We start from the raw sequence: 18,871 nt of genomic DNA on the forward strand, positions 1-18,871 counted from the left end.
GCACAATGGAAATGTGGAGCTTGTTCAAGGAACAGCTACTGCGTGTCCTTGGTAAGTATGTACCTGTCAGGCAGGGAGGAAATGGTCGAGCGAGGGAACCGTGGTTTACTAAAGTAGTTGAATCACTTGTCAAGAGGAAGAAGGAGGTTTATGTAAAGATGAGACATGAAGGTTCAGTTAGGGCGCTCGAGAGTTACAAGTTAGCTAGGAAGGACCTAAAGAGAGAGCTAAGAAGAGCCAGGAGGGGACATGAGAAGTCTTTGGCAGGTAGGATCAAGGATAACCCTAAAGCTTTCTATAGGTATGTCAGGAATAAAAGAATGACTAGGGTAAGAATAGGGCCAGTCAAGGACAGTAGTGGGAAGTTTTGCGTGGAGTCCAAGGAGATAGGAGAGGTGCTAAATGAATATTTTTTGTCAGTATTCACACAGGAAAAAGACAATGTTGCTGAGGAGAACACTGAGATACAGGCTACTAGACTAGAAGGGCTTGAGGTTCATAAGGAGGAAGTGTTAGCAATTCTGGAAAGTGTGAAAATATATAAGTCCCCTGGGCCGGATGGGATTTATCCTAGGATTCTCTGGGAAGCTAGGGAGGAGATTGCTGAGCCTTTGGCTTTGATCTTTATGTCGTCATTGTCTACAGGAATAGTGCCAGAAGACTGGAGGATAGCAAATGTTGTCCCCTTGTTCAAGAAGGGGAGTAGAGACAACCCCGGTAACTATAGACCAGTGAGCCTTACTTCTGTTGTGGGCAAAGTCTTGGAAAGGTTTATAAGAGATAGGATTTATAATCATCTAGAAAGGAATAATTTGATTAGGGATAGCCAACACGGTTTTGTGAAGGGTAGGTCGTGCCTCACAAACCTTATTGAGTTCTTTGAGAAGGTAACCAAACAGGTGGATGAGGGTAAAGCAGTTGATGTGGTGTATATGGATTTCAGTAAAGCATTTGATAAGGTTCACCACGGTAGGCCATTGCAGAAAATACGCAGGCATGGGATTGAGGGTGATTTAGCACTTTGGATCAGAAATTGGCTAGCTGTAAGAAGGCAGAGGGTGGTGGTTGATGGGAAATGTTCAGCCTGGAGTTCAGTCACAAGTGGTGTACCACAAGGATCTGTTTTGGGGCCACTGCTGTTTGTCATTTTTATAAATGACCTGGAGGAGGGCGTAGAAGGATGGATGAGTAAATTTGCAGATAAGCTGCAGAGCTGGGCTGAGAGGTTGTAAATGGAGTTTAATGCAGAAAAGTGTGAGGTGATTCATTTTGGAAGGAGTAACAGGAATACAGAATACTGGGCTAATGGTAAGATTCTTGGTAGTGTGGATGAGCAGAGAGATCTCGGTGTCCATGTACATAGATCCTTAAAAGTTGCCACCCAGGTTGATAGGGTTGTTAAGAAGGTGTACGGTGTGTTAGCTTTTATTGGTAGAGGGATTGAGTTTCGGAGCCATGAGGTCATGTTGCAGCTGTACAAAACTCTGGTGCGGCCGCATTTGGAGTATTGCGCGCAGTTCTAGTCACCGCATTATAGGTAGGATGTGGAAGCATTGGAAAGGGTGCAGAGGAGACTTACCAGGATGTTGCCTGTTGTGGAGGGAAGATCTTATGAGCGAAGGCAGAGGGACTTAAGGCTGTGTTCGTTAGAGAGAAGAAGGTTAAGAGGTGACTTAATTGAGGCATACAAGATGATCAAAGGATTAGATAGGGTGGACAGTGGGAGCCTTTTTCCACGGATGGTGAAGGCTAGCACGAGGGGACATAGCTTTAAATTGAGGGGAGATAGATATAGGACAGATGTCAGAGGTAAGTTCTTTACGCAGAGAGTAGTAAGGGTGTGGAATGCCCTGCCTGCAACAGTAGTGGACTTGCCAACATTAAGGGCATTTAAATGGTTATTGGATAAACATATGGATGAAAAGGGAATAGTGTAAATGGGCTTTAGAGTGGTTTCACAGGTCGGCGCAACATCGAGAGCCGAAGGGCCTGTACTACGCTGTAATGTTCTATGTTCTATGACCCACTACGGTGGTGTCATCAGCAAATTTGAAAATCGAGTTGGAGGGGAATTTGGCCACACAGTCATAGGTGTATAAGGAGTATAGTAGGGGGCTGAGGACACAGCTTTGTGGGGCACCGGTGTTGTGGATGATCGTGGAGGAGGTGTTGTGGCCTATCCTTACTGATTGTGGCCTGTGGGTTAGAAAGTTCAGGATCCAGTTGCAGAGGGAGGAGCTGAGGTCAAGGCCACGGAGTTTGGGGATGAGTTTCGTAGGAATGATGGTGTTGAAGGCTGAGCTGTAGTCGATAAATAGGAGTCTGACATAAGTGTCTTTGTTATCTAGGTGTTCCAGGGTAGAGTGCAGGGCCATGGAGATGGCGTCTGCTGTGGACCTGTTGCAGCGGTAGGCGAACTGTCGTGGATCAAGGCAATCTGTGAGACTGGAGTTGATTCGTGCCATGACTAACCTTTCGAAGCACTTCATGATGATGGATGTCAGAGCCACTGGACGATAGTCATTAAGGCACACTGCTTGACTTTTTTTTGGTACAGGGATGATGGTCATCTTCGTGAAGCAGATAGGGACCTCAGATTGTTGTAAAGCGTGGTTGAAGATGTCTGCAAATAGCCCCCCCAGCCAATCCGCGCAAGACCTGAGTGTTCATCCGGGTACCCCATCCGGGCCAGTGGCTTTCCGTGGGTTGACCTTCGAGAAGGCTGCTCTGACGTCTGCAGTGGTGATCTCAGATACAAGTTCATCCGCGGCTTCTGGGGTGGAGGGCTCGCTCTCGCTGACCTCTTGCTCAAAGCGGGCATAGAATGCGTTGAGCTCATCAGGGAGGGGTGCATTGGAGCCGGAGATTTTGCATGCCTTCATCTTGTAGCCTGTTATGTCTTGCAGACCTTGCCATAACAGGCTACATATCTGTCTCTCATTCCGTCATGGATGTAATGTGTATTGCAAGACCAGAACTTGTTGCTTGGCCCCAATTGCCCTCGAGAAGGTGGTGGTGAGCTGCCGCCTTGAACCGCTGCAGTCCCTGTGGTGTGGGTACACCCACAGTGCTGTTGGGGAGGGCGTTCCAAGAACTTGACCTGGAGGGGGAACTTGCAGCTGTAGTGTTCCTGCGCGAATGCTGCCCTTTTCCTTCGAGGTGGTAGGTGTCGCGGCTTTGGAAGGTGTTGCTTCTGTACACTTTGTAGATGGTACACACTGCTGCCTCAGGCACTGGTGATGGAGGGAGCGAATGCTCAACACTGTGGGTGAGGTGTCAATCAAGTGTGTTGCTTTGTCCTGGATGGTGTCCTGTATCTTAAATGTTGTTGGAGGCGCACCCATTAAGTGGAGACTATTCCATCAGACTCCTGACTTGTGCCTTGTTGTTGATAGACAGACTTTGGGGAGTTGGGTCATGCACCACCAAATTCCCAATCCCTGACTACTCTTGTTGCTACTGTATTTATTTTGCTAAGCTTCTGGTCAATGGTAACCTCCAAGGTGTTGACAGTAAGGGATTCACCAATGGTAATGGTACTCTCTCTAGTTGGAGATGGCCATTGCCTGGCACTTGTATGCTTGCTGTGTGAAGCTGTTAATTAAGACTTGTCCTTCTGAACCAGGCTTCAACTAGCCTAATGAATACATCCCAATTAATCTTCATTTGTGTCTGTCTGTATAATGGATTTCGTGCACCGCTTGATTTTGGGAGAAATTAGTGTTCCTCACAAGATACTTTTTATCAAACAGAATTAGGATTCTTTTAATTTGGGAAGGTCACAATTCATATTTAATGCATTTAAATCTTAATTTAGTTGATACAACTGATCATTTTTAAATTAGTAAATTGATACCTGTGTTATATTGATCTTCTCTATTGAATAGTTACAGTATCATCATGGTAAAGACTATACCAATTTCTTGTAACCAAGCTATTGATACCCTGGTACGCAATTGTCTTTTATGACAGATCTATTTGATTGAATCTGTATTCAGATCAGTTCATGCTAAGAAACACAGTAAACGCACCGTAAAAGCAGCAAATAGCGATGACCTCAAAGAAAACCAGGAAAACAATGGATACTTGAGCGGTATAATGGTCTAGGAGCTGGAAAACGTAAATCCCACCCTGAAATGACATCAGATTAAGACGGACATTAAAAACATCCAGAAATGCTTTGGACTCAACGGCGCAAACCGATTAGAGTTCTGATCCTACTGAAATGTCAGAATCTGGGAGATAGGAGGCAATAATACTTAAACAAAAAGCTTAATAATATTTAGAAATCGGGAAAGACCATCAGGCGTAAACTAGCCTGCCTCCTATTTCCTAAAAGAAATCAACCCTTCCCTCTCCATAAGATGAGGTGTCACGGTGGTACAGTGGTTAGTACTGCTGCCTCATAGTAGGTGGGGGTTTAACCTTCAGTCATGAATTTTGCATTGATTGGCAGGCTGGGTGCAGGCAGTAAAGATGAATGTTTTACCCTGATTCCTGCTCTTGCTTCAATGCCCCGCCGGTCTTTTTGCTCAAGGTGTTTTTTAGGGGGGTGGACAGGCTGATCTCCTCATTTGTTTTGGCAGGGTGGGTGGCTAGGATTAGAAAGGTGATACTGCAGAGGGGACAGCAGGCGGCAGGTTTGATGTATTATCATTGGGCGGCAAATGCAAAGAAGATTCAGGGTTGGAGGAGGGAGGGGGGGGTTTGTGGGCGCTGGCGATTACTCCGCTCCCGATGGCCCCAGGGAAGTACATGGTGAGTCCGGTGATGGTGGGTGGCCACGTTGAGGATTCGGAGGCAGTTTAGACAGCATTTTAGGTTTGGAGCTGAGTCGGGGGGGGGGGGGGGGGGGGGCTGATCAGGGGGAAGTGATGGGTTTGAGACGGGGAGGATGGATGCAAGGTTTTGAAGATGTGAAGCGAGGGGGATTAAGGAAATTAAGGATTTGTTTCTGGGAGGGCGATTTGAATTTGGAAGAGTTGGGCGAGAAGTTTGTGCTGACACGGGTCAAAAGCTTTAGGTCTATGCGGGTGCGGGACTTTGCAAGGAAGGTCTTTCCGATCTTCCCGGTAGTGCTTGCCTCCTCTTTGCTGAAGGCGGTGCTGTTAGCGGCGGGTTGGCGAGGGGGGTTGTCTCGGCGATTTACGGGAGGATCTTGGAGTAGGGCAGGGTTTCCACGGAGGGGGTTAAGGCAAAGTGGGAGGGAGAGATGTGGGTGGTGCTGGAGAAGGGTATGTGGTGCGGGGTGCTGCGCAGGGTAAACGCCTTGACTTTGCTCGCGAGGCTGGGGCTGGTACAACTGAAGATGGTGCACCTTACAAAGTCTAGGATGAGATGGTTGTTCGAAGGGGTTGAGGATATCTGTGAGCGATGTGGGAGGGCCCTGCGAATCGTGTACATAGGTTTTAGTCCTGCCCGAACCTGAAAAGCTTTTGGAGGACGGTATTCACTATTTCGGCGGTTTTACATGTGGACGTGGAGCCTGGTCATATTGGGAGTGTCGGATTGGCCAGAGCTGCAGCTGGTGTGGGGACAGATATCTTAGCCTTCACCTCGCTGATTGCTGATAGGCGGATCTTGTTGGGGTGGAGGTCAGCCTCTCCACCCTGTGCCTCGGAATAGCGGGGGACCTGCTCGAATTTCTGACCTTCGAGAAGGTGGAATTTGCGCTGAGGGGGGTTGAAGGAGGGGCTCTACAATTGTTGGGGTTTGTTCATCATGCATTTTGGGGGGTCTGTTATCGTTGACTGCTGAGGTTAGCTGGGGGGTTTTGTGGGGTTGTTTTGTATGGTAAAACTGCTGAAACATTTGTTGAATAAAAATACTTTTGAGAAAAAAATTAATTTTGCATTAATGAATGACCTAATATTAAAGCTGAGGTCAATTGGAATTGATTTATTTCTTTTGCGAAACAACTGTTTGTGGTATTGCTCGAGCCACTGGCCAAACTCGGAGACCTCACTAACAGCAGATAACGTCCACTTCTCCAGCTGCCCTCTATTGTGATTGGCAGGGCCGGGACTGGATGGAGTGATCGTTTCAGTAAGGTGTCAGCACCTGATTCAGTCTGGATTTTCCCCACAACTTCTGTGGCACAAATATCCGACAAAAGGTAAGCAGCTGTTCCAGTGACACTGGTAACAGGGTGCGCTGGAAATACTCATGAGTCGGGATGCATAGGTGGAGCGAGAAAGCGAGATAATGTTTTGAGCTGAATATGGCTTTTTGTCAGAACTGGAAGCTCCGAACTCAGTTCTGAAGAGGAGCCTATTGAATCCGAAACTGCATTTTTTTCTTTTTAGTGTGAAATTCCCAGTAACAAACTTACAAGATAATATATTACAAAATTGTCTGATTAAATCCGCCTATAACATATGCCCAAAGGTGGCAAATAAAATTTAGCCAAACTGGAAGACTCTAAGCCGATGGATGGGATTCTCTGCTTCCCCCAGCCACGTGTTTCCCGGCGCCCCCCCCGTTCGAGGGCAGCGGGATTCTCTCTCCCCGCCACTTGTCAGTGGGATTTTCCATTGAAGACATCCCACACTGCCGGGAAACCTGTGGGCGAGGCTGTGCTGCCAGCAGGAAAAATGTATCCCAAGAGCCGGAGAGTTCCGGCCTTAATTAATTAATAAACGTGCCTGGGTCACGCTGGCCTTTTGATCCAAATAAAGTATCCTTCAGTTGATACTCGGACACCATAAAGGTTTATAACTAGGGTGGGAGTTCCTGGACCCGCTGATAGTCAATGGACATTCTGGCTGGGCCGCCGTGTATCCTGTAGCAGGTCCCACCATGATGGGGCGTGGAAAATCCTGACCTTAGAAAAAAGCATTTAACTGACATTTGGTGTGAGATATACCTGTGTGACGTTTGGAATTCCTAACAGAAAACCTACGGCACAGACCCCCAACACCACAAACTCTTTCCTTTTCAGATATTTCAGGAGGCTGTCCTGGTAGGCATCCAATAGACTTGTCACCATCACCTCCACCATAGCAAACTGGAAAACAGGACAGACAGAAGACACACGTGTGAAGCAATTGCATTTATTAATCCTTGAATGATAGGTTTCTTAAATAAATAGGTTTCTTAAATAAAATCCCAGCACCATAACTAACTCAATTTGCTCAGTAGAAATACCGAATAAATAGTCTATCACCCAAAATTGAAAGACACAGAATTCCCTACTTAGAATTTTAAGTTGCACAGAGTTCTGGCAGATGTTTTTTTTGGTTTTAAAATATTTTTAGTGAGATTTTGGTGATTCTTCTTTGGGGCAGCATGGTAGCACAGCGGTTAGCACTGTGGCTTCACAGCACCAGGGTCCCAGGTTCGATTCCCCGCTGGGTCACTGTCTGTGCGGAGTCTGCACGTTCTCCCCATGTCTGCGTGGGTTTCCTCCGGGTGCTCCAGTTTCCTCCCACAGTCCAAAGATGCGCAGGTTAGATGGATTAGCCATGTTAAATTGCCCTTGGTATCCCAAAAAAGGTTAAGAGGGGCTATTAGATTATGGGGAAAAGTGAAAGTGAGGGCTTAAGTGGGTTGGTGCAGACTCGATGGGCCAAATGGCCGCCTTCTGCACTGTATGTTCTATGTTCACAAAAGTTTATAAAAAGGCCATGTATTCACATATAGCAGGCATAGCCCCCTCCCCCTCTCCCCACCACAATATCGAATAAACCCCTTCCTTCCCCTTGACTATTCAGGTGTTTCATTGGCATCATGTTTTATCTTAGGTATTTGCAGGGTTTTACTTATTTACTTGTGTCAGCCCCAACAAAAAGAATAGCAAAGATGGGAAAGGGAGCATTATATGTTGATGCCTCCCCCCTCCCCGCAGGCATACACTGACTCGGTTTGCTCTCTGGTTTTATTTGCATGTTCCTGTCTGGGGGGAATGGTGCCCCTCCCTGTACATGGTTAATTCGGCCTCTGCTTGCCCCGTTCTGACCTGGGAGCCTTTGTCCCTGCCGTAGGGTCCTTTGTCTGTGGCCTTGTTCTCTGCCCTCCGTCATCTGCCCCGGCGGTTTTGTCCCCCCTCCAATCTCCCTACACTTCTTCCCTTCTTTCTTCTTTCCTTCCTCTTATTCTTTGCTGCTTTAGTCTCCCTTATGCATGACTCCTACCACCACCAACGCCCCCCTCACTCTATTGGCTGTTGGCTTCAAACAGGTCCTCAAACAAGTTGGTGAATGGTTTCTATGTCTTGTGGAAACCCTCTTCCCACCCTTGGATGGTAAATTTAATTTTTTCCAATGGGAGAAATTCTGACACGTTGGCCAGCCAGTCTGTAGCTTTGGGTGGCCCTGCTGATCGCAATTAGGGAGGCAAAGGCAAGAGCATCGGTTCCCCTTCACATGAATAGTTCTGGCTGGTCTGATACCCCCATTTGTGCTTGGTTCCACCCTCACAACCTTAGACATTGCCTCGAAGAAGGCTGTCCTGAACATGTGTGTGTGGTTGGCCGGGCCTTCCTGGTACTATTCACATTTGACCTCCACCTCCAAGATGAACTTGCTCATTCGGGTTCTAGTTAAGTGCGTTCTCCACCACTTTCAGTTGCGCATGTGGAGGTGGAGTTGGCCCTGTTCAGTGCTTCGCTCCAGAATCCCAACCCTATTTCTATCCCTAGTTTTTCCTCCCATTTCTCCCATGTCTCATCCAGTGGGGAGCGTGCCCCTTCTAACAGTTGCCCATACAGGTTCCCGCAGTTCCCCCCACCCAGGTTGCCTGCGTCTAACGGACTCTCTGACTTTGAATGTCTCGGTGTCCGTCGCTATGATGTTGTTTCCTTGCGGAGGACGTTTTTTACTTGTAAGTGTCGCAGTTGGTTCCTGTTGGGCAGTTATAACCTTTCTGTCAGTTCCTCTAACGTCGCTAGTCTGTCGTCCATACAGAAGTCCCTAACTGTTAGCGTCCCTCCGTCTGGTCTCCACCTCTCAAAGGTGGCATCCATCATGGCTGGTGCAAACCTGTGGCTGTCGCAGATAGGGGCCATAGTGGCTATTTTGGTCAAACCGAAGTGCTGTCTCATTTGTTTCCAGGTCCCCCCCACCCCCAGACAAATGCCATGATCATTTTGGCAACTTTGATAAAGGAGGCTTTGGGGATACAGATTGGTATGGATCTGAACAAGAGTTGGAACCTGGGCAGCACATTCATCTTGACCGTCTGCATCATCCACGCTCGGGAGAATGGGAATGTGTCCCACCTCTGCAGATCCTTCTTTACTTCCTCTGCCAGATTGGTCAGCTTCCAATTGTGGATCCGTGCCCAATCGTGGGCAATTTGGATCCCCAGATAGCGGATCTGAGGCTTTGGGCTTGCTTGAACGGCAGTCCCTTCAACTCTTCCCATCTCCCTTTCGGGTTCACCGGGAAGATTTCACTCTTGCTTAAGTTGAGTTTGTAGCCCGAGAAGGCTCCAAACTCTTTCAGGAGCTTCCAACATTTACCTTCAAAGGGCCTGCACCCAAAGCACAATCTATCCCATGTCTTTTCTCACCGTGGGCCTGGATTGGGGGTATTTGCGTTTTTTAATTTAAAAAAACATATTTGTCTTTGTGTATTAGATTTGGTGGCAAGCTTAGTAATAATATTGTCATTCAGAGTCCTACGATTTGCCAACTCGCTGTCCTGCTCATTCTTTATTAAAGGCTTTCTTTTTTTAATTACAAAGGCCACAACACATAAGCTGATGTGTTCATATGATTTAAAATAAACCTATCTTCCAAGAGAAAGGCTTATGGTGTGGAATGAGGACTAGTAACTGAGAGAATTCCTATATAGACTGGAACAAAGCAAAGATAGCCCACGTTCACCTACAACTAAATGCAATCACAAAGGTGCAGATCACGGATTTAATCGCCAGTGCATGCGTTTTTATTAAAAAGCTGAGGAAAACTGGGGTGGGCGACGCACAATTAGCTCCTGAGTCAGGTGAGTCAGCCAGTGGAAGGTCGCTGGAAAGACATCTCATTAGGATTGCAAAAGCTTCAAAACAGCTGAAGAATGTGGACGAGACCTAAACTGTGTATTTTTTGGTTTGATCATTGCACAGAGAATTTAGAAAACTGTTAAAGCCCATCCTAATACAAAGTTGCAATGATTGTTAGTCTCCCTGATAAGAGGTGGAGCATGAAAAAGAGTCACCAGTTCATTCTGCGTATAAACTGGGTGAAGTGTGCAACTCAGGATGCTATAATATCCCAAATAATTATTATGTGACATTTAATATATTTACGATCTACAGCACAAAGTTGTGCTTGACAGAATTTTTGAATTTAAAATCCAGTTTGCCGAGGATCTCGCCTCAAGGATGTGAAATAAACCGTTCTTCATCATCAAGGTCAGTTCGAAGGTGCGCATAAAGAAGGCAGTTGTGTAGCTGGAAGGGCTTTTGAGAATGGTAGGTAGGAACCTCATGAGGAGACAATTTGAAAACCACAAAAGTTATGGATTAATATTCATGAAGCATCACGACACGCATTTAAAGGTCATTTCTAAAAGATTAAATTAATTCCCAGTGTTAAAAGAAGAAAAAAAACCCAGAATTTACATTCTGATAACATCTTTCACTACCTCCGAATATCCCGATTTGCTTTACAGTCAATGAAGAATTTTTAAAGTGAAATCGCTGGTGTAATGTAGGGTCTGAAGCAGCAAACAAGGTCCTACGATGAAATTAATGACCAAACAATTTATTTTAGTGCCCCCTGTTGAGGAGCGCACAGCGGCTATCACACTGGGAAATCGCCCCTACTCCTCTTCAATTCCTGCAGTGGGACTTATTGCATAGATCTGAGTGAGCAGCCAGGCTTTAACATCGCACCCATATGGTGGTGCCTCCAGTACTGGTATCTTTTAAGTACTGCTTAGATTATGTCCTGGGGGACTTCCGGGTGCGGCTATGCAGAGCTAGGTCGCATATTCGGTAGCTCCCGCTTGGAACGGACTTTTGGACTCTTTACAGGGCCCTCACGGCATTTGTTTGACATTTCCCGGTGTGGGAAGAAGACTGCAACATTCCCCTGACAGTGCCCCCCAGGAATGGTATGTCTCTTGGTTACCAGACCCGGCAGAAACAGTAAAAGATTTGGCTGTAACTGCAGGGGAGAGAGGGGCCTCTTCCAGCATGCAGGCGGGGGAAGGGCAAGCTTAAAGCTGCAAGCTGACTTAAGGGCCTTTATTAAAGGTGAATTCTAGCAGCAGAGGGAACAACTGTGAAAAGATCTACCAAGACCATTGAAGAAGCGGGGACGAGGCTTCCGGTGGCGGCCATGGAGGAGTAGGTCGCGCATTCGGCAGCTCCCGTCTGGAATGGACTCTCAGACCTTTTTCAGGAGTTTCCACAGACTTTTTGGGGCAGATTGGTGAAGCGAACACTGCCAAAAGGATTCCCTCTCGAGACTTCCGGTTGCGGCTATGTGAAGCTAAGTCGCACATTCGGCGGCTCCCGCAAAAACGGACTTTTGGGCTCTTTTCAGGGCCCCCAAGGGCACTTTTTCGACGTTTCCCGGTGTGGGAAGGAGTTAATAGCTCCCCGTCAGTAAATGGCTTTAACTAGGAGCGGGGCGCCAAAAAAGGTGGTGGTGGACCAGAAGAAGGGAGGGAAGAAGGACAAAATGGCGGCGGGCGGAGACCAGGCAGCGTGGATGCAGTGGGCAGAGGAGCAACAGGAGGGTATCCAGCGCTGCCTCAGAGAGATTAAAACGGACCTGCTAGAGCTGATGAAGGCTTCTATTGATAAGCTGCTGGAGACACAGACGGCCCAGGGGGTGGTGAGACGAGAGGCTCGACAAAAGATCTCTGACAATGAGGACGAGATCTTAGGCCTGGCGGTAAAGGTGGAGGCGCACGAGGCGCTCCACAATAAATGGCAGGTGCGGTTCGAGGAGATGGAGAATCGGTCGAGGCGGAAGAATCTGCGGATTCTGGGCCTCTCGGAGGGGCTGGGGGGGCGGGATGTGGGGGCCTATGTGGTATGTGGTCACCATGTTGAACTCGCTGATGTGAGCAGGGTCCTTCCAGGGGCCCCTGGAGCTGGAAGGGGCCCATGGAGTGTTGGCGAGGAGGCCCAAGGCTAACGAGCCTCCGCGGGCGGTGCTGGTGCGGTTCCATCGGTTCGTCGATCGGGAGTGTGTGCTCAGGTGGGCCAAGAAGGAGAGGAGCAGCAGGTGGGAGAACGCGGAGGTTCGGATATATCAGGACTGGAGTGCAGAGGTGGCGAAGAGGAGGGCCGGGTACAATCGAGCGAAGGCGGTGCTGCACAGGAGGGGGGTGAAGTTTGGCATGTTGCAGCCGGCGCGACTGTGGGTTACCTACAAGGACCGGCACCATTATTTTGAGTCTCCGGAGGAAGCGTGGGCCTTTGTTCAGGCCGAGAAGCTGGACACAGACTGAGGGTCGGGATGGGCGATTGGGGACTGCAGTGGATATGTTATGCCTATTTTTGGTTGGGGGGGGGGGCCTTTGCATTGTTTTGGGATTCTTTTTCTCTGTGTTTTTCTCTTTCGGGTTGGGAAGGGTGGCTGGGGCGGGTTGGGCACTGTTTTGGTTGGTGGTGGGGCCGTAGGGCTTTTCCCCCGCGCCGAAGACTGGGGGGGGGGGGGGGCCCAGGGCTGGGAAGCGAGGATCGTTTCCCGTGCTTAGAACGGAAGGGGGAGGGGGAGAGCCTGTGGATGGGGAGCGGGAGAGGAGGGTGTGCCACACAATGGGAGGAGTCGAAGGGGAGGCGGGAGTGGCCGGGGTCAGCAGGAGTCAGCTGACTTGCGGACGTGCAATGGGGGGAGTAAACCAGCTAGGATGTGTCCCAGCCGGGGTGGGGGGGTGGGGGGTGGGGTGGAATCGAGTTGCTGCTGCTAAGGTCAAGGAGGAGCTGGAGCGAGTGGGGGGGGTCGAGACGGGGATATGCTGCTGTGGGGAATGGGCCGGGTGTGGGGTGCGGGCATATGGCTGGCCGAGGAGGGGTCATGGCTAGTCGGCGGGGGAGGGGGGCGGGTAGCCCCCTGATCCGGCTGATAACCTGGAATGTAAGGGGACTAAATGGGCCGGTTAAGCGGGCCCGTGTGTTCGCGCACCTGAAGGGGCTCAAGGCGGATGTGGTTATGCTCGAGGAGACACACCTGAAGGAGGCAGACCAGGTAAGACTGAGGAAAGGGTGGGTAGGTCAGGTGTTTCACTCAGGGCTAGATGCCAAAAATCGAGGGGTGGCGATCTTGGTGGGAAAGAAGGTGTCGTTCGAGGTGTCGAGCATTGTGGCAGATAATGGTGGTAGGTACATAATGGTAAGTGGTAAGTTGCAGGGAGAGAGGGTGGTACTGGTCAATGTGTATGCTCCGAACTGGGACGATGCGGGTTTTATGCGCCGTATGTTGGGTCGGATCCCAGACTTGGAAGTGGGGGGCCTGATAATGGGGGGAGACTTTAACACGGTGTTGGATCCGGCACTGGATCGCTCCAGGTCTAGGACGGGTAGGAAGCCGGCGGCGGCTAGAGTGTTGAGGGGATTTATGGACCAAATGGGAGGGGTGGCCCCTTGGAGATTTGCAAGGCCGGGGGCTAGGGAATTTTCATTCTTCTCACTTGTCCATAAGGCTTATTCTCGAATCAACTTTTTCATTTTGAGTAGGGCGCTGATAGCAAGAGTAGAGGATACCGAGTATTCGGCAATAGCCATTTCGTACCACGCCCCACATTGGGTAGACATGGAGTTGGGGGAGGAGAGGGACCAGCGCCTGCTGTGGCGCTTGGAGGTGGGGCTGTTGGGGGACGAGGAGGTGAGCGAGCGGGTCCGAGGAAGTATAGAGAGGTACTTGGAGACCAACGACAACGGGGAGGTCCGAGTGGGGATGGTATGGGAGGTGCTGAAGGCGGTGGTGAGGGGAGAGCTGATCTCCATTAGGGCCCACAAGGAGAGGAGGGAGCAGGGGGAGAGGGAGAGGCTGGTGGGGGAGATGGTGAGGGTAGACAGGAGGTATGCGGAAGAGCCTGAGGAAGGATTGTTGAGGAAGAGGCGCAGCCTCCAGGCCGAATTTGACCTGGTGACCACCAGGAAGGCGGAGGTGCAGTGGAGGAAGGCCCAGGGGGCGGTCTACGAATATGAGGAAAAGGCAAGCCAGATGCTGGCGCATCAGCTTCGGAAGCAGATGGCAGCTAGGGAGATTGGGGGAGTTAAGGACAGGGGAGGGAGCGTGGTGCAGAGTGGGGTTGGCATCAATGGGGTCTTCAGGGACTTCTACGAGGAATTGTACCGATCCGAGCCCCCACGGGAGGAGGGAGGGATGGGCCGTTTCCTGGACCAATTGAGGTTTCCAAAGGTGGAAGAGGGACTGGTGGCGGGACTGGGGGCCCCGATTGGGCTGGAGGAGCTGATCAAAGGGATAGGAAGCATGCAGGCGGGGAAGGTACCGGGGCCGGACGGTTTCCCGGTCGAGTTCTATCAAAAATATATGGACCCGTTGGGCCCGCTGTTAATTAGGACCTTTAATGAGGCAAGGGAGAGGGGGGCTTTACCCCCGACGATGTCCTGGGCACTGATCTCCTTGATCCTGAAGCGGGACAAGGATCCCCTGCAATGTGGGTCTTACAGACCGATTTCCTTGCTAAATGTAGATGCCAAGGTGCTGGCGAAGGTTTTGGCCACGAGGATTGAGGATTGTGTGCCACAGATCATCCATGAAGACCAGACGGGGTTTGTGAAGGGGAGACAGTTGAACGCGAATGTGCGGAGGCTTTTGAACGTTATCATGATGCTGGTGAGGGAGGGGGAGGCGGAGATAGTGGTGGCGATGGACGCTGAGAAAGCCTTCGATAGGGTAGAGTTGGGGGTACCTGTGGGAGGTGCTGAAGAGGTTTGGGTTTGGGGTGGGGTTTGTCAGGTGGGTTAGGCTGTTGTATGAGGTCCCGATGGCGAGTGTGGCCACAAATAGGAGGAGGACCGCGTACTTTCGGTTGCACCGACGGATGAGACAGGGGTCCGCCCTGCTCTTCGCACTGGCGATTGAACCCCTGGCTATGGCACTGAGAGAGTCGAGGAACTGGAGGGGGTTGGTGCGGGGTGGGGAGGAGCATAGGGTGTCACTTTATGCGGACGACCTGCTGCTGTATGTGGCGGACCCGGTGGGAGGAATGCCAGAGGTAATGAGGATCCTTAGGGAATTCGGGGACTTTTCGGGGTACAAGCTCAATATGGGGAAGAGCGAGCTGTTTGTAGTTCAGCTAGGGGACCAGGAGAGGGGGATTGGTGAGCTCCCACTAAAAAGGACGGAGAGGAGCTTCAGATATTTGGGGGTCCAGGTGGCCAGGAGCTGGGGGGCCCTGCATAGGCTTAACTTTACAAGGCTGGTGGAGCAAATGGAGGAGGAGTTCAAGAGGTGGTACGCGTTGCCGCTGTCCCTGGCGGGTAGGGTGCAGTCAATCTAAATGACGGTGCTCCCAACGTTTTTGCTCCTGTTCCAGTGCCTCCCCGTGTTTATCCCGAAGGCTTTTTTCAGGCGGGTTAACAGGAGTATAATGGGGTTGTGTGGGCGCGAGGGACTCCGAGGGTGAGAAGGGTGCTCCTGGAGCGGAGTAGAGATAGGGGGCGGCTGGCGCTGCCCAACCTCTGTGGGTACTACTGGGCCGCCAATGCGACGATGGTGCGCAAGTGGGTGATGGAGGGGGAGGGGGCTGCATGGAAGAGGCTGGAGACGGTGTCCTGTGTGGGTACGAATCTGGGGGCGCTGGCAACGGTGCCGCTGCCGCTCCCTCCAAGGAGGTATACCACGAGCCCGGTGGTGGTGGCGGCCCTCAAAATTTGGGGGCAGTGGAGGCAGCATAGGGGGGAAGATGGGGCCTCGGCTTGGACCCCATTACGGGGGAACCACCCGTGGGGAAGATCTCGGAAACTTACCAGGTGATGCAGGAGGAGGAGGAGGCCTCGGTGGTGGAGTTGAAAGGTAAGTGGGAGGAGGAGTTGGGGGAGGAAATCGAGGAGGGGACGTGAGCAGATGCCCTAGGGAGGGTGAATTCTTCCTCTTCGTGCGCGAGGCTCAGCCTCATACAGTTTAAGGTGCTGCACAGGGCACACATGACCGGGACAAGGATGAGCCGGTTCTTTGGGGGTGAGGACAGGTGTGCTAGATGCTCAGGGAGCCCAGCAAATCACACCCATATGTTCTGGGCATGCCCAGCGCTGGAGGAATTTTGGAAGGGCGTAGCGAGGACGGTGTCGAGGGTGGTAGGATCCAGGGTCAGACCGGGCTGGGGGCTTGCAGTATTTGGGGTGGCAGAGGGGCCGGGAGTGCAGGAGGCGAAAGAGGCCGGAATTCTGGCCTTTGCGTCCCTGGTAGCCCGGCGAAGGATTCTCCTTCAGTGGAAAGATGCGAGGCCCACAAGTGTGGAATCCTGGATCAGCGATATGGCAGGGTTCATTAAATTGGAGAGGGTGAAATTCGCCTTGAGAGGGTCGGTACAAGGGTTCTTTAGGCGGTGGCAACCGTTCTTAGACTTTCTGGCAGAACGATAGACATTGGTCAATGGCAGCAGCAGCTCGGGGGGTGTGGGGGGGGGGGGGGTGGTTTACTTTATTTTTGTTTATGTTATTTACACTGGAGGGTCTGAGGGGGTGTATACACCAGTTGTATTAAGTCGGGGTGTTAATGTTAATTTATTATTTTTGTACGGGGGGGGCGATTTGGGGGGTTGCTTTTTTAGATTGTGTTTTGTACTTAACCCTGTTGAGTTCTTTTTTCTTTCTCATTTTGTTATTGATATTTTATGAAAACCTTTAATAACAATTATTTTTAAAAAAAAGATTATGTCCTGGAGAGGACTTGAACCGCTAACCCTCTGATCGAGAGGGTTGGTACTGCTGGTCTTTGGTAAGATTTTCACCTGACCCATGGATGCCGATTTTACATCTGCCTGGCGAGTAATCCTACAAGGGCAATTATTCGTCCAATCCCTGATGTGCACAGGCCTTGCCTCATAACTGACAGACGTAAGGGGCGGTTTTGCACCCACTTTAGCAGTGAGTGCAGATGGCGAGGTGGAAGCAAAATCTCGCAGGGAGCGGAAAACTAGATTGCCGCCGGTGCAATCTCATTTTCCGATTTTCCCCGCCCCTCACTGGTGACGTAACAAGGTTCCTGCCCAGAAAGGCGGTAACCTCATTTCAATACGTTTAAATAAATTTTAATATGATTGGCGGCCTTTACCGCCCTATGCTCCCCCCAGATCTAGAATGTCCCACCCTCGTCGACATGAACTCACATTGGTGAGGTTTACAACTGCTTCTTTTAAAAAATATATTTTTATTAGGGTATTTGCAAGTTTTTATAATAATAACAATAACAGCGACATAAACATGGTACAATAAGCATTTCCACCCCATCCCAATCTTCATCCCACTCCCCCAGCAATAAGGGGAAAAAACAGTCTGCCACCCCCCCTCCCCCACTTTGGATATTCTGCTTCTGCTGACATTTTAATTTTCCCCGAGAAAGTCGACGAACGGCTGCCGCCTCCGGGTGAACCCGACCATTGACTCTCTTAAGGCGAACGTTATTTTCTCGAGACTGAGAAACCCAGCCATGTCACTAACCCAGGTCTATACCCTCGGGGGCTTCGAGTCCCTCCACATTAGTAAGACCCATCTCCGGGCTACCAGGGAGGCAAAGGCCAGGACGTCGGCCTCTTTCGCCCCCTGAACTCTCTGCTCTTCCGACACTCCAAAGATCGCTATCTCCGGGCTCGGCACCACCCGTGTTTTCAGTACCGTGGACATTGCCTTAGCGAAACCCTGCCAAAACCCTCTGAGCTTCGGGCATGCCCAAAACATGTGGACATAATTTTCTGGGCTTCCTGCACACCTCGCACACCTATCCTCTACCCAAAAAAACTTGCTCATCCGGGCCCCTGTCATGTGTGCCCGGTGGACTACCTTAAATTGTATCAGGCTGGGCCTGGCACACGATGAGGATGTATTAATCCTGTTTAGGGCATCCGCCCATAGACCCGCCTCTATCTCTCCTCCTAGCTCGTCTTCCCACTTTCCCTTTAGCTTCTCCACCGGAGTTTCCTCCGCCTCCAAAAGCTCCTGGTAAATATCCGATACCTTCCCCTCTCCCACCCAAGTACTGGAGCCTACTCTATCCTGTACCCCCCATGGCGGCAGCAGCGGGTAGGCCGGAACCTGCCTTCTCAAGAAGTCTCGCACCTGCAGATACTTAAACCCATTCCCTGCTGGCAATTCAAATTTATCCTCCAAGGCTTTCAAGCTGGGAAAGCTCCCGTCTATAAATATATCCTCCATCCTCCTAATTCCTGCCCTTTGTCGTCCGCGGAACCCACCATCTAGCCTACCCAGTACAAACCGATGATTGTTATAAATCGGGGTCCAAACTGATGCTCCCGCCACTCTCTTACATCTCCTCCACTGCCCCCAGATTCTCAGAGCCGTCACCACCACCCACAAGAACGGGAGAGGTGCCGTTATCAGTGCTCCCAAACTTGTGTCTTTACATGACGCTGCCTCCATCCGCTCCCACACAGACCCCTCCCCCACTACCCACTTCTTAATCATGGCTATATTAGCCACCCAGTAGTAATCGCAGTGCCAACCCACCCTCCCCCCGACTGCGCTCCAGCAACACTTTCTTCACTCGCGGGGTTTTACCCGCCCACACAAAGCCCAAAATAACCTTATTCACTCGCTTGAAAAAGGCCCTCGGGATGAAGATGGGGAGGCACTGAAAGACAAACTGAAATCTGGGGAGGACCATCATTTTCACAGTCTGTACCCTCCCTGCCAGTGATAGCAGGAGCATGTCCCATCGCTTAAAATCCACTTTCATTTGTTCTACGAGCTGGGATAGGTTCAACTT

General features: G+C 50.5%; 1 protein-coding gene across 2 annotated transcripts in view; it reads right to left on the minus strand.

The window, feature by feature from the left end:
* LOC140386789 (sodium- and chloride-dependent GABA transporter 1) overlaps positions 1-18,871 on the minus strand; it is a 177,249-nt gene that overhangs the window by 16,934 nt on the left and 141,444 nt on the right. For both annotated transcript variants that reach the window (XM_072469487.1, XM_072469488.1), the window contains exons 9-10: positions 6,866-7,006; positions 4,032-4,131 (exon numbers count right to left, since the gene is read on the minus strand). In XM_072469487.1, coding sequence (XP_072325588.1) covers positions 4,032-4,131; positions 6,866-7,006 — 241 coding nt within the window. The remainder of the gene's footprint in view (positions 1-4,031; positions 4,132-6,865; positions 7,007-18,871) is intronic.

The sequence above is a fragment of the Scyliorhinus torazame genome, chromosome 12, assembly GCF_047496885.1.
Source record: "Scyliorhinus torazame isolate Kashiwa2021f chromosome 12, sScyTor2.1, whole genome shotgun sequence".
Taxonomy (NCBI): domain Eukaryota; kingdom Metazoa; phylum Chordata; class Chondrichthyes; order Carcharhiniformes; family Scyliorhinidae; genus Scyliorhinus; species Scyliorhinus torazame.